The sequence below is a fragment of the Coregonus clupeaformis genome, chromosome 7, assembly GCF_020615455.1.
Source record: "Coregonus clupeaformis isolate EN_2021a chromosome 7, ASM2061545v1, whole genome shotgun sequence".
Taxonomy (NCBI): Eukaryota; Metazoa; Chordata; class Actinopteri; order Salmoniformes; family Salmonidae; genus Coregonus; species Coregonus clupeaformis.
In genome coordinates this window covers 29591007-29607426 of record NC_059198.1, presented here as the reverse complement: position 1 = coordinate 29607426, position 16420 = coordinate 29591007, and the positions used below count along the sequence as shown (strand labels likewise).

General features: G+C 41.6%; 1 protein-coding gene across 1 annotated transcript; it reads left to right on the top strand.

The window, feature by feature from the left end:
• Positions 1-6062: 6062 nt before the first annotated feature.
• LOC121569641 (NEDD8-conjugating enzyme Ubc12) lies at positions 6063-15838 on the top strand. Its single transcript, XM_041880774.2, has 6 exons — positions 6063-6383; positions 8201-8295; positions 8606-8644; positions 12611-12714; positions 12863-12926; positions 14836-15838. The coding sequence occupies exons 1-6, from the start codon at positions 6269-6271 to the stop codon at positions 14974-14976; spliced, it is 558 nt and encodes a 185-aa protein (XP_041736708.1). The 5' UTR covers positions 6063-6268; the 3' UTR covers positions 14977-15838.
• Positions 15839-16420: the final 582 nt, after the last annotated feature.

Genomic DNA, 16420 nt, shown 5'->3' with positions numbered 1-16420 from the left:
TGAGTTTTTCATAGCACAGACTGGAATATGTTCCGGGATTCATCCGAGGTCATTGAGTACCACATCAGTCACCGCCTTCATTAATAAGTGCATCGACAACGTTGTCCCCACAGGACAGCACGGGACATATCCCAACCAGAAGCAATGATTTACAAGCACCATTCCGCACTGAGCTGGGGGCTAGAGCTGCTGCTTTCAAGGAGCGGACACTAATCCGGACGCCATAAGAAATCCTGCCATGTCCTCCGACGAGCCATGAAACAGGCAAAGTGTCAATACATGACTAAGATCGAACTTACAAGATCGAGCTCTGACGTCAGATGTGGCAGGGCTTGCAAACTATCACGGATTACAAAGGGAACCTGCCGTGAGCTGCCCAGTGACGCTAGCTCACTAGACGAAGCAATGTTTTCATGCTTGCTTTTGAAGCAAGCAACACTGGAACCATGCATGAAAGCACCAGCTGTTCCAGATGACTGTGGTGATCACTCTCTCTGTAGCCAATGTGAGTAAGACATTTAAAAACAGGTTAACATTCAAGGTCAGACGGATTACCAGGACATCGCACTCAGAGCATGCGCTGACCAGCTGGCAAGTGTTTTCACCTGACATTTTCAACCTCTCCTGACCTAGCCTGTAATACCTTACATGTTTCAAGCAGACCAATTAATAGTCCCTGTGCCCAAGAACGCCCAAAGTAACCTCTCTAATGACTATCGCCCGTAGCACTCAGCATCTGTAGCCATGAAATGCTTTGACAGGCTCACATCAAGACCATCATCCCAGACCCACCCACCCGCATACCGCCTCAAACAGATCTCACAGATGACGCACCCCTATAGCAATCCACACTGCCCTCTCCCACCTGAACAAGAGGAACACCTATGAAGAATGCTGTTCATTGACTACAGCTCGCATTCACCATAGTGCCTACTCAAGTCACCCTCCTCCTCTGCAACTGGATCCTGACTCTTGACGGGCCACCCCCAGCTGGTGAGGGTGGAGGCAACAACATATCTGCCATGCTGACCCCCTCAACACGGGGAACTTTCAGGGGCCCATGCTTAGTCCTCCTGTACTCCCTGCTAATTGTGGCTGCACAGGTGGCCATCACCACCAACACCATCATTAAGTTTGTTGACGACACGACGGTAAGGCCTGATCACCAACGACACAATCAGAAAGCTTATAGGGAGGAGGTAAGAGATCTGGCAGTGTGGTGCCTAAACAACAACCTCTACCTCAAAGTCAGCAAGATAAAGAGCTGATTGTGGGACTACAGGAACGGAGGACGAGCACGCCCTCTATTCACTGGCCAGTGCTGTAGTGGAGTGGGTTGAGAGCCTAAGTCTTCGGTTTCCACATCACTATAAGGACCTATCATGGTCGACATACACCAACAGTTGCAAAGAGGAAACAACAACGCCTCTTCCTCAGGAGGCTGAAAAGATTTAAGGGGTGCTAAGATCCTCAAAAAGTTATACAGCTTCACCAAGGCTGAGAGCATCTTGACTGGCTGCATCAATGTATGGCAACTTAAGCTACATCCGACTGCAAGTGCTACAGAGGGTGGGGCATACGTCCCAGCATGACTGGGGCCGAGCTCCCTGCCATCCAGGACCCACCAGGCGGTCAGAGAAGGCCCTACAAAGACTCCAGCCACCCAAGTCATTGACTGCTCTCTCGCTACCACATGGCAAGCAGTACCGATGCACCAAGTCTGGAACCAACAGGACCCTTTAACAGCTTATACCCCAAGCCATAAGACTGCTAAATAGCTGGTTAAATAGTTAACCAAAATAGCCCCCGGACTTCTAGCTTCAACATTCTTTGCAATGCTTACCAACAAATCCCCAAAATTGACTCATCACTTATGCTTCTGCTACTGTTTATTATGTCTGTTGCCTAGTCCCTCTATTCCTAGTTATATGAACATATATATATAAAAAATATATATATATATATATATATATATATATATATATATATATATACACCTCAATTACCTTGTACCCCTGCACATCGACTCGGTACTGGTACCCTGTGTATATAGCCAAGTTATCGTTACTCATTTAGTATTTAGTATTACTTTTCTATTATTTCTCTATTTTCTTTGTCTCTGCATTGTTGGGAATGGCCCATAAGTAAGCACATCACTGTTAGTCTACACCTGTTGTTAACGAAGCAAATGTGACAAAAAAATAATATTTGATTTCATGTCAGATGTGTAGTAGGGTTGGGACATATTTGAGGAGTGCTACAATATGCTACTTCAAAAATCGCAATATCCAAAAATCGTTTTGCACTGTTAATGACTAAATAATTCCTGACTGTTCAATTTGTGGGCCGATTTACAATATTGGTCACATTCTCATTAAATAATCTTAGTTCATTCATTTGGACTTAATTTTCAACATATTGATACAGCCTAACTGATAAAACTGCACAGTTTTGATTCAATAGAGTATAGTCTTGCACGTCCCGATATATCGTCAATGTCAAATATCACGATATTCGATTTAATCATATATCAGCCCAACCCTAATGTGTAGGCTATACTTTGCATGAATTAATGTAGATAAATAGATGCGTGTGGAATATAATGAGACAGAGTAATGCACTGACACCAAGCTGGTTTAGGAGGGGGGTGAAAAGCAGAGATGAGGATAATATAGGATGTTATAAATTAGAGCCAAACATGGACCAAGTGTATTGCTCTCTCTCCATCTCACACAAAGAGAGGGGCTAAGGAAGGAGAGAGGGTAATGAAGGACAGAGGCATGAGATTGCAGAAACTGAACTGAGATATGGTATGGGCGGTAATGTATATACGCTCTCACTAATTTTAGTCCTCTCTGGAGATGGGCTCCTAAATGCTAAAATCATTAGATCACTAAAAAAAATTTTTTGTCCCAGCCAGGCACTCATGAAATGAAAACAGTCATTTCAATGTGTGCCTCCCCAGAGGAACCTTTGCCTATTAAGCCAAGGCATTAAATGGGTGTGTTATAGCGCAGTAAACATACATCCAGTGACATGTTTTATAGGAAATAATTCAGTAAATACTGGGGTTTGATTCATGAGATGGCAACAAATCATTCAACCAAGTCTTGGCGTTGCTAGCTACTGTGGCAAGCAAGCTTGTTAGCCTACTTGCTAACAACCACAACAACCATTTACTTAGCACACAAATCATGTATTGATAAAACATGCTTGTAATTTTCATAGCAATGTTTTTTGTTGGGAGGTACTTGGCCATTCTGTAAGGATACATGGCTGCCCACATTATGGCCTGTAGCGCAAGATTGAATTGGATGACTAGCTAACGTTAGCTAGCTAGCTACAATGAAGATGCGCAGCCAATAACTTAGCAGCTAACGTTAGTTAGCTAACCAGTGTGGCTGCTTTACTAGCTACTGTACGTAGTTAGTTCACTACATGTTGTGTAGTGAACATGCTGTACATTAATAACATTGAAAAAAATGCATTGTTATATAAATGAATACAATGATCAATTGATTAGACAAAGTCCTCCGTCATCTCTCCTCTATTCGCTTCCCTGCAATATACTCTTCCTCTTTCATATTGCTCACCATCTTGCAAAAACAATGTAGTTGATACCTGCTCACATTGAAGATGAGTTTAGTGGTAAACTGTTATAATTACTAACCTCTTGGTATCGAGTCGCATACTCCTTGGTCGCGCATTAGAAATAATATTATTAGCCAACAGTTAGCTAGCTAGCTTTGATATTAGCTGTTAGGGGATCGCTTCCTTGTTTCTCCTGCAGCCTTTCTTGCTGATTCTGGGTCCTGTGTGGCACGTTCACATGCGTTCCATGTTGTTACAGTAATAATGGTAGCTAGAAAGCTAGCTAGATTTTTCCTTCTTGCCCGTGTTCGCTCTACTCTAGATTAGGCAGAGATGTAAAGGGTTGCCGAATGGGTATGTAACAATACATTTCAAGACGCAACACAGAGCGTTTTTTGTGCCATTCACTCCTTTCTTTGACCCCTCTCCCTGTTTCTTGGTCTCTCAAACGTCTTCCGACGTGTTCTTGAGGTCTTCAAAACATGCAAAATGGCACATGATTTCGAGAGAAAGCGTTTAGTAAAAAAAAAATCGTATTTCGCAGCTTAAACGTTTGCTGCGGGTTTCCCTATAAATTCCAGTCAAAATGAAATAGAAAATCTGAGTAGACGTGTGAGCGTGGCTATTGTTCTCGTTTTCTATTGTGTGATTCTTGTTTTGTGGTTTTTTTATTAGCTCGTCAGCGACCTTGGTACTTCAATTCTTAGACACGTTCGGCCGTATGTTCTTGGTAAGATATGTGGCCATCGTTCTCCATTTTTGTATTGAAAAAATTAAATAAATAAATATAGTAAATAAAATATGGGGAGGAAAAATATTGCCGCGCCTCCCCTTCAGGACGTCAGGAGTGAAGTCTATGGAATTGTGGGATTTGTAGTATAAAGAGTAGAACCAACCAACCCCAAGTTCTAATTGTCCCACTAAAAGGCTGCAAAGGAAGCCTTGTTGGACATTCATATAGGTATGGGATAATGTCGTCCAGCACCCGGCTCTCTGTCAACCTGTCTATATGCGGTAGCAATTGAGCTATCTCTCTCTCTCTCTCTCTCTCTCTCTCTCAATTAAATTAAATTTAAGGGCTTTATTTGTCTGGAAACATTAGATATGTAGTTATCAGAATGATATTAAAAGTAAACGTTGAAAATAAAGCGCATTTCAAGTACAATGATATAAGACTTTATGTATGTGTGAACTCAAATATTAAAGTACGGGAAAATAAATCTAGTATGTTGTTCTCTCTCTTCTTTCAAGACACTCACAAATCTAGCACACTGACACTCACACTTTTTTCACTCACTCACTCACTCACTCACACACACACACACACTCACTCACACTCACACACACACAACAGTTATAGAGCCACACACTGGAAGTGTCATAATACCCATAAAACCTAGCGGTCAAACAGGGAAATGGTTCCAATTTTTTTCCACCATTTATTTTCCCCACAGGGAATTTTAGAAACACTTACTAAGGGCTGTGTTTCGTGTAGGCTTACCCTGGCGTGACGTTTTGATAAGCATGTAAATCTCTCTCGGACAAGGTGACTTTTCAATATATTCGGCTCTATTTACTCAGATTCAAAAACACAAATTAGCATCAAAGTAGACACCATGCAAGACTACAAATCCCTGCATGCTCCTGCACGCTGACACCTTTGCTAACAGGTATTGTGTCAATTTAAAACTAGCACAAGACAGTTCACAGAATTGTCAATTTAAAGAAATGTAGCCAATTTATTCATTACTAAATTTTGCTAACATTAGATAGTTAATCCAGAGATTCTTACCTTTGCCTTGATTTGGCAGTCTCGTCCAGATCATCATGGCATTTGTAGTTAGCAGCTAATTAGCATTTCATATTTGGCAGGTAAATACAGGCGAATATGTTGATAATTCCCTTGTCCTAGAGTGAATTACACAGTTATCAAAACGTCTCTCCAGGGTAAGCCTACACGAAACACAGACCTTGTTTTAAGTGTTTCTAAAATCCCCTATGGGAAAAATGAATGGTGGAGAAGTTATTGGAAAAATTTCCTTGTTTTATGGGTATTATGACTCATACTGTGGTACTCTATACTGAGATAGTAATAATTAAATGTGACAAAGATGTTTTAACTCATTTTCCAAGCATATTGTTCTTGTCTGGGAGACAGAATACTGTCCAGTGCAGTGCTGCAAATACATATGTGTATCCTACATGATTATTTTGTGTAAGCTATGATCAACACTGATTTAACATTGTACATCTGAATCAAATAGTTTCTGGCTGTTGCTCAACCAGAAAATATGAACATTTGCAGTAACCCTAATTAGCTTACCCTCCAATATGAGTATAAGTTAAATAAAGCTTATGAATATGAGTAGCCCAACTAGGCAATATCCAATGATTTCATATCAACAGAAACAAACTGGTCCAGTTTGTGTACCTCCACTGTTCTTTCAGAACCCCCCCCTCACTCTCGCTACCTTGGCATCGTAACGTTACTGTCTCACGCAGCAGTGCTATCGAGCTAGCTAGGCTATTAGCTAGTCTTCCGATATTGTAGCTGAGACGCACCGGCTACAACAACATTACGGTGCTGTATTGAGTCATACCTCTGCCTAAATTTAAGACAAAGAGTTGTATCTAATTGAAGGAACTGAAATATAGATCTTCAATAAACTAATTGAAGATGATTAAGCTATTTTCTCTGAAGCAGCAGAAGAAAGACGAGGAATCTGCTGGAGGAAACAGAACAGGAGCCGGGGGTAAAAAAGCAAGCGCGGCCCAGCTTCGAATACAGAAAGGTAGGCAAACTGGCTTCTTTAAAATCAGATGGTTTATTTTTAAACCATGAACATATTTGTTTAATTAACTTGTCTGTCCACATGGTTAATAAACAAAGACACAACAAAAACGGGTGTGAATTGCCATAGGAGGCTGAGCTAGTTACCTAGCTAGTTGGCTAACCATCTGGCTAACGTTAGCTAGCTATTATGAAAACAAAACTCAAAACGTCGCAGCCAGAAGATGGTGAAGGCAGGGAGTCAACTCAAATTTACAGCACTTCTTGTTAGTTAGCACCCTTGTAAGTTAGTTAATGTGCCCTGCTAGTTAACTAGTGACTTAGATAGCTAACTAACTTACTGTATATTTGGTAATTTGTTCAGTAGCTAGCTAAGTTATCAATGTTTCAATTTAGATGTGCCACTAAGCAGTTCGTGCAAAAGAGAAAACACAAGCTACCAGTAGCTACACCCATTAAGCAGATTAAGTTAGTTAGCTTGCTACTTCTGTCTGATGCTAACTAGTTCAAAAACGTGGGTTATTATTATTGTTAATTATTCAACCGAATATCACAAATGTGTCTTACACTATTGAGGATATCACTATTGGTGTTATTGAGTAACGTAAAAGTAACCTTTGCTTTTCATTAGTCAGCAACTTATACAATTCTAGTTAGCTGTACTGACTTGGAGTAACTATCACTAGCCAGGATGTTTGCCTCACTTACTTACTTACCTAGGTTGCAAACATAGTTTCTGGCCAGTGTGTTGGAGTACACTGTTTGTCACAAAGTAACTGTGTACAACATGTAGATAGGCTAGTTAATGTTATTAATGCAAAGATACATGTGAGACATTGAAACTTTTCATACCTTTCATGACAGAACACATGACACTTGGAACAGTTAAAGACTGACGGAGTTGGATGGCAAGAAATATGTTTTATAACCTCAGCCTTATAAAGTAGTTACAGAGTTGTTAAGCCAGGTCTTTCGCTAATAATATTGATTCAAAAGTGAACTTGACATTTCCAGCTGTCCAGAATGAGGAAATGCTGTGGTTGGATATATGTGAAAAGACATGAACCATGTTTTGAAAAGCCCCACACAACCACGTAAACAAATGTTTTCCCAGATACTTGGATAATGGAATTTAAACCACCCCTGTGATGAGTGTGGTGGTTTTGTTCCAATGGCTCAGTTGTTTGGTGCATGATCCTTGTAACACCATGGACCTCATATAAGATATCCAGTTGGCCTTTAATTCAAGCTGCTGTATAGACTCAAGCCCATGATTTTGAAAGATTAAGCTAATCTTGATTTCATAGTGGATGAAGGCCACCTAAAACCAATGGGACCTATATACCGTGACCAATATACTTAAAGAATGTTGTTTAGTTATTAGGCTAGAGGCCCACAACATAGTCAGGAATTGGTTTTCCTCATTTTTAAGTGAACTGACTCTGTTCGCATATTAAACTCTGTAGAAAAAGATCAGGTGTGTTATTCAAAGCAGAATATAGGAAATACTGCGGGGCGACCATTACAGTTTGAAAGACCTCAGAGTGAGAGGGAAAATACCACCACTGGTGTGGGATCACCCCAGCACTTCAGAAGGAATCATTGGACGGTGTTCATTGGACTGCGTTGCTCAGGTGCCTTCTTCAATACCATTTACACGCCACTTTTTGTCAGTTTTTTTTTAAAAAGCGGGAAAAAATAACACTTTAGTTTTCATATTTCTGCCAGGCAGGTTTCATTCATGCCACTGAAAAGAAATCGATGCAAAAACTCTGTTATTCATTGAGACATATTAATTTTCTCCTTACTCTCTCGCAGACATCAATGAGCTGAACCTCCCAAAGACGTGCGAGATCGTCTTCCCCGACCAAGATGATCTGCTCAACTTCAAACTGATCATCTCACCAGACGAGGTCTTCACTCTTTCCTGAAAGAAGTTGTAGCTACTAGCTACTTGTCAGAGAGAATCCTCCATATGTCATATGTGTTTATTAAACCTTTAACTATTGTACTCAAACTTGTACAGTTGCAACTAATGAATGGTTTGTAATGCTAACGTGGTGGCTTATCAACTAATATCCAAGGATAAATACTTTGTACACAATGTATTATTTAGCACTGTACATTGACATTATCTCATGCCAACCCACCAAACAGGCTATGAACAGCATTCATAGAAACCCATATGTAAACACATTCTCAGGTTATTTTCTCTCTTTTTAGGGCTTTTACAAAGGGGGAAAGTTTGTCTTCAGCTTTAAGGTAAGGGGGCTTAATGTGGGTGGACAGACATCGGGACGACATGAGTCACTACACCCTTGCTTTACTTTCACACTAAACTGTTGTTAATGGCATTACACCTACTTGATAGCTATTGTTTTGTGGTATTTTTAGGGTCACAATTTGGTATCAGACGTTTTTAATGTCAGTATTGACTGGTTAAAGGCCCAGTGCAGTCAGAAATGTGATTTTCCTGTGTTTTATATACACTCAGTGGCCCGTTTTTGGTACACCCACCTACTACTGTGTCGGACCCCCCTTTGCCTCCAGAATAGCCTGAGTTCTTCAAGGTGATTCTACAAGGTGTGGTGTTCAAACGTTGCTCAGTTGGTATCAAGGGACCACACCATTACACCACCGCCATCAGCCTGTACCGTTGACACCAGGCAGGATGAGGCCTTGGACTCATGCGGCTTATGCCAAATCCTGTCTCTACCATCAGTATGACGCAACAGGATCCAGGATTTTTCCCGCTCCTCAATTGTCCAGTGTTGGTGATCTCGTGCCCACTGGAGGCGCTTCTTGTTGTTTATAGCTGATAGGAGTGGAACCCGGTGTGGTCGTCTGCTGCAGTAGCCCATCCGTGACAAGGTCAGACGAGTTGTGCGTTCCGTGATGCCGTTCTGCACACCACTGTTGTACTGCGCCGTTTGTGGCCCGCCTGTTAGCTTGCACGATTCTTGCCATTCTCCTTTGAACTCTCATCAACAAGCGGTTTTCACCAACAGGACTGCCGCTGACTGGATGTTTTTTGTTTGTCGCACCATTCTCGGTAAACCCTAGACACTGTCGTGCGTGAAAAGCCCAGGAGGAACCGACGCTCCTGGCACCTACGATCATACCACGCTCAAAGTCGCTTAGGTCACTTGTTTTGCCCATTCTAACGTTCATTCAAACAGTAACAGAATGCCTCAATGCCTGTCTGCCTGCTTTATATAGCAAGCCATGGCCACGTGACTCACTGTCTGTAGGAGCTAACCATTTTTGTGAATGGGGTAGTGTACCTAATAAATTGATCACTGAGTGTATATTTCCACACTATGAGGATGGAATAATACTGTGAAAATTATTATAAAGTCGTTTTAGTGTAAGAGCTGTTTTGAAAAGACCACCTGAAATTTCGGCCTGTTTTAGTGGGATGGAGTTTTGGCCTGCCTGGTGACATCACTAGGCGGACATTGGTTAATAGACTAATGAGAACCAGAGTTCCAAACCTTAATTCCAATAACAGCTACCGTATTTTTCGTTTTCCCCTCTACACTCAGACCACTCGCAGACAGTCCCAGCAAAATTCTTGCTTGAGAAACTGCTCTTTGCTAAGAAGCTGTTTTGGCTTCTTGTTTACCATTTTAACTGAAAACAATCACAGTAAGATTCTTATTTGTTACCCAGAAATTATTTGATATTGAGATAAAAATGGCTGCACTGGACCTTTAACAAAAGTTGTGCTGTTGCATGTTTTTAGATTAAAGCTGTTCTCTTTTTTTGTTTTTCTGATTCTAAATGCCTTAAAGAGATTCTCCGGTACTTGTGTATACTTTTTAGACAGTAGTTCTGAAAGTAGCGCTCACAAGCCAAAAGTGGCCCCTGAAAATGGTGTACTAAATCACATATGCTGATACAAAACATTAAGAGCACCGTCCTAATATTGAGTTGCCCTCAGAACAGCCTCAATTTGTCGGGGCATGGACTCTACAAGGTATCGAATGCGTTTCTCAAGGATGTTGGTCGATGTTTACTCCAATGCTTCCCACAATTGTGTGAAGTTGGCTGGATGTTCTTTGGGTGGTGGACCATTCTTGATACACACAATACCCCGTAATGTCAAAGTGGAAATATGTTTTTCGGAATTTTTACAAATGTAATAAAAAATGAAAAGCTGAAATGGCTTGAGTCAAGTATTCAACCCCTTTCTTATGGCAAGCCTAAATAAGTTCAGGAGTAAAAAATTAGCTTAACCAGTCACATAAGTTGCATGGACTGACTGTGTGCAATAATAGTGTTTAACATGCTTTTTGAATGACTACCTCATCCCTGTACCCCACACATACATACAATTATCTGTAAGGTTACTCAGTCGACCAGTGCATTTCAAACATAGATTCAACCTCAGACCAAGGAGGTTTTCCAATGCCTTGCAAAGAAGGGCACCTATTGGTAAATGGTAAAAAAAAAAAAAAGCAGACATTGAATATTCCTTTGAGCATGGTGAAGTTATTAATTACACTTTGGACGGTGTATCAATACACCCACTCACTACACAGATGCAGGCGTCCTTGCTAACTCAGTTGCCGGAGAGGAAGGAAACCGCTCAGGGATTTCACGATGAGGCCAATGGTGACTTTAAAACAGTTACTGAGTTTAATGGCTGTGATAGAAAATTGAGGATGGATCAACATTGTAGTTACTCCACAATACTAACGTAATTGACAGTGTAAAGAAGGAAGTCTGTACATAATAAAAAAAATATTCCAAAACATGCATCCTGTTTGCAACAAGGCGCTAAAGTAATTAACTTTTTGTCCTGAAAAGTGTTATGTTTGGGGCACATTCAATACAACACATTACTGAGTACCACTCTTCATATTTTCAAGCATAGTGGTGGCTGCATCATGTTTTGGGTATGCTTGGAATCGTTAAGGACTGGGGAGTTTTTCAGGATAACAAATAAACGGAATGGAGCTAAGCACAGGCAAAATCCTAGAAGAAAATCTGGTTCAGTCTGCTTTCCACCAGACACTGGGAGATGAATTCACCTTACAGCAGGACCGTAACCTAAAACACAAGGCCAAATCTACACTGGAGTTGCTTTACCAAGAAGACTGAATGTTCCTGAGTGGCCAAATTACAGTTTTGACTTAAATCTGTTTGAAAATCTTTGGCAAGACTTAAATGGTTGTCTAGCAATGATCAACAACCAATTTTGACAGCGCTTGAAGAATTTAGAAAATAATAATGGGCAAATATTGTACAATTCAGGTGTGCAAAGCTCTTAGAGACTTACCCAGAAAGACTCACAGCTGTAATCGCTTCCAAAGGTGATTGTAACATGTACTGACTCAGGGGTGTGAATACTTATGTAAATGAGATATTTCTGTATTTCATTTTCAATACATTTGCTAAAGTTCTAAAAACATGTTTTCACTTTGTCATTATGGGGTAGATGGATGAGAAAAAATAATATTTAATCTATTCTGAATTCAGGGTGTATCACAACAAAAATGTGCAGTTAGTCGGGGTATGAATACTTTCTGAAGGCACTGTGTCTTTTGTCTTGCCCATTCAACCTCTGAATGGCACACATACACAATTCATGTCTCAGTTGTCTCAAGGTTTAAAACCCCTTCTTTAACCTGTCTCCTCTCCTTCATCTACACTGATTTGAAGTGGATTTAACAAGTGACATCAATAAGGGATCATAGCTTTTACCTGGGTTCACCTGGTCTGTCTATGTCATGGAAAAAGCAGGTGTCCTTAATGTTTTGTGCACTCAGTGTAAGTGAAGATATGTGCACCACGTCATTGCTCTCTCTCTGGCTCGACTGTGTGGGCATCTTGTTAGCTCTCACTCAAATGGAAAGGGCTGAAGCTCATTGGCTAGAACTCAAATTGCTAGGGGCTGGCTCACGTGGGGGAAAATGTATGGGAAATGGTGCAATACAGCTTCCAAAAAAACTGTCGCTTTCAAACTAGGGATTTTGTGGCTAATTGAGGTAAGACAGTAATTCAGATCATAGATTATGCATGTATGAACTACACATTGACACATTCAGCCCATAGCGGGAGGTTTAAAAAATACTTAGTAGTCGCCAAAGTTCCCGATCATGTCTTTAAGAATCTTGATGGTAAGCATGTTGTTAATAACTCAGTCGTTAGTCGAAAGAAAGTGAATGGATAAAGGTCCGAGAATATCTTCCTTTGACTACTTGTGACTGCTCTGTTTTACAGGTAGGACAGGGCTACCCTCATGACCCCCCGAAGGTGAAGTGTGAGACAATGGTGTACCACCCAAACATTGACTTGGAGGGCAATGTCTGCCTAAATATCTTGAGGTACACAACCTGCACTGTGGCCACTTTGTTGGCACTTTGTGGTCACTTTGTTTTCATTGTCTCGTTTGATAATTCAGAATGACTACAGAATTCTACATTTTTACTATTATACTGAGCAGTGTCTTTAACATCTATTTTTCTCTTACAGAGAGGACTGGAAGCCTGTGTTGACAGTTAACTCCATCATATATGGACTACAGTATCTATTTCTAGTGAGTACAGGGAATATTCTATTTCCAATTTTGCCCAGCCAAGTTTGATTACTCTTACTTGTTCACCATGCTTAGAATCAGGAATGTAGCAGGATGTACAGTGCATTCGGAAAGTATTCAGATCCCTTGACTTTTTCCACATTTTGTTACGTTACAGCCTTATTCTAAAATTGATTAAATCATTTTTTCCTCATCAATCTACACACAATAACCCATAATGACAAAGCGAAAAAAAGTTTGTAGAAATTTTAGCACATTTATTAAAAATACAAACATAAATACCTTATTTACATAAGTATTCAAACCCTTTGCTAAGAGACTCAAAATTGAGCTCAGGTGCATCCTGTTTCCATTGATCATCCTTGAGATGTTTCTACAACTTGATTGGAGTCCACCTGTAGTACATTCAGTTGATTGGACATGATTTGGAAAGGCACACACCTGTGTATGTCAGAGCAAAAACCAAGCCATAAGGTCGAAGGAATTGTCCGTAAAGCTCCAAGACAGGATTGTTGTCGAGCCACAGATCTGGGGAAGGGTACCAAAAACTTTCTGCAGCATTGAAGGTCCCTAAGAACACAGTGCCCTCCATCATTCTTAAATTGAATTAGTTTGGAACCACCAAGACTCTTCCTAGAGCTGGCCGCCCGGCCAAACTGAGCAATCGGGGAAGAAGGGCCTTGGTCAAGGAGGTGACCAAGAACCCGATGGTCACTATGACAGAGCTCCAGAGTTCCTCTGTAGAGATGGGAGAACCTTCCAGAAGGACAACCATCTCTGTAGCACTTTACCAATCAGGCCTTTATGGTAGTGGCCAGACTTTATTTGTATTTTATTTAACCTTTTATTTAAATAGGTTACTGACTGAAGCCAGACTGAGGCCACTCCTCAGTAAAACGCACATGACAGCCCCTCCCTGGCTTCTGATTCGGTTCCGCATGGTTAATCGGAAGCACATTTAGTTAAATGCATTCGGATATACATTAGCTGAAGACATAAACCTAATATATCCCCCTTCCCCTTTCCCTTGGAGTTAAAGGACTCTGACCATGAGAAACAAGATTCTCTGGTCTGATGAAACCAAGATTGAACTCTTTGGCCTGAATGCCAAGCGTCACGTCTGAAAGAAACCTGGCACCATCCCTATGGTGAAACATGGTGGTGGCAGTATCATGCTGTGGGGATGTTTTTCAGCAGCAGGGACTGGGAGACTAGTCAGGATCGAGGGGAAAGATGAACGGAGCAAAGTACAGAGATCCTTGATGAAAACCTGCTCCAGAGCGCTCAGGACCTCAAACTGGGGTGAAGGTTCACCTTCCAACAGGACAACGACCCTAAGCACACAGCCAAGACAATGCAGGAGTGGCTTCGGGACAAGTCTCTGAATGTCGTTGAGTGGCCCAGCCAGAGCACGGACTTGAACCCGATCGAACATCTCTGGAGACCTGAAAATAGCTGTGCAGCAACGCTCCCCATCCAACCTGACAGAGCTTGCGAGGATCTGCAGAGAATAATGGGAGAAACTCCCCAAAAACAGGTGTGCCAAGCTTGTAGCGTCATACCCAAGAAGCCTCCAGGCTGTAATCGCTGCCAAAGGTGCTTCAACAAAGTACTGAATATTTACGTAAATGTGATATCAGTTTTTATGTAATTTCTTTAGTTAGCAAACATTTCTAAAAAACGGTTTTTGCTTTGTCATTATGGGGTATTGTGTGTAGATTGATGAGGGGGGGGGAAACAATTTAATCAATTTTAGAATAAGGCTGTAACGTAACAAAATGTGGAAAAAGTCAAGGGGTCTGAATACTTTCCGAAGGCACTAAGGCTTTCAGATTCTGAAAGATTGGTCAACTGGTTGGAGCAGGTAGGAACACCTGGCAAATAACCACGCCCTTCTCCTCCTCCTCAGGAGCCAAATCCAGAGGACCCCTTGAACAAAGAGGCGGCGGAGGTCCTGCAGACGAACCGACGGCTCTTTGAGCAGAATGTCCAGCGGTCGCTGCGGGGGGGCTATGTGGGCGCCACGTATTTTGAGCGATGTCTCAAATAGCTCCTCGCCCATGTTGCTTTAATTTTTTCCCCCCCAAGACGCATTACCGTTTACACACGCTGAGATACTGACTGACACACAGACTTGAGTGGTCGGGGAGGGAGGGGGTCGATGGGGCCGGGAGTGGGAAGTATGGTGGGAGTTTCACCCGGGGGAAGGGGGGGGATCCGAAGGTAAAGATGACAGGTTTGGATGGTCAGTGAATGTCGCTCAGAGAATCGGTATATGCCACTTTGCTGATGCCCACAGTTGTTATTTTGCGGAGATAGACATGCCAACTGATTCTCCAGCTCGCGGACAAGGACAAAAACACACAGACGAGATACGCACTTAGACATACAGACATCTTACTCACTTTTACAAAAGGATTGCGTTGTATGTTTTGAACGCTATGCGAGCGCCTCTCGATTACTGGAGCTCTGAACCTGACGGACCGCACCCATGCTTGGTGGCAAAACGTATAATATACACACACACGCCTCAACAACATGCCTACTGACACGCAAGGCATATGCTATCACATGCACACACGTGTTTCAGACAGGTACACATACCAACCCAGACGTATAATACAGACAATAGACACACACTGGCAAGAGGACTGATGCTCGGACTGACAGACAGGACGACCGGACGGACGCAGACATAGATTGACAGGATCAGTAATGCAGGCAGGGCTGTTGTGGGATTGGGAGATCTTTTTTGTTTTGTTATGGTTTTCTGGGTGGGGTGGCCGTTAGATTTCATTGGGTAGGGAGGGGGGTGGGGGCTTACAATGTTACAATTCTATTGTGTATATTGAAATCCCAGCTGTTCACAATGACTGCAATATGAATTATGTTAAATAAAATATGAACTTGAATGATTATAATTATTCTAACGTCAATACAAACTGCATGTCAATGGGGCTTTATTGAATTAAAGGTTTTATTTTGTAACCAAACTCTAACCTGGGTTAAGGGCTTGAAACATGATTAATAGTGAATGGTTGTTGTTCAGAAATGTTGAGGCCATAATGGGTTATTCCCATAAAACAGTGATACTGTTCACTCACAGGCCCATTTAATCAGTCAAGGCTCTGTTAATGATTTGGTTATGTAATCATCTTAGGGCTGCCAGTGGTGATTTAGCTTATTGAAATGAATTAATCCTTTCAAATGAACCATGCATTCTCGCTTTAGTGGCTAGGATTCAACAGTGACAGGATCCTTTGAAGAATCAATGAGATCAGCTGAACAAAGATACATTGGTAACCCCTACTGTTGAATTAGATTTCCTTGCCATGGACTGACGCAAAAGAATGCTGGTTTGTATAATGTTTTCCTTTATAATTGAGCTATAGTGACGAAGTATGCTTACTCTTTTCGCATTTGTCAATGTTGGGAGTTCGGTGCATGATACGTCTCATGAAATGCTGGGGTTGAGTTTGCGCCTGCAAAGAATG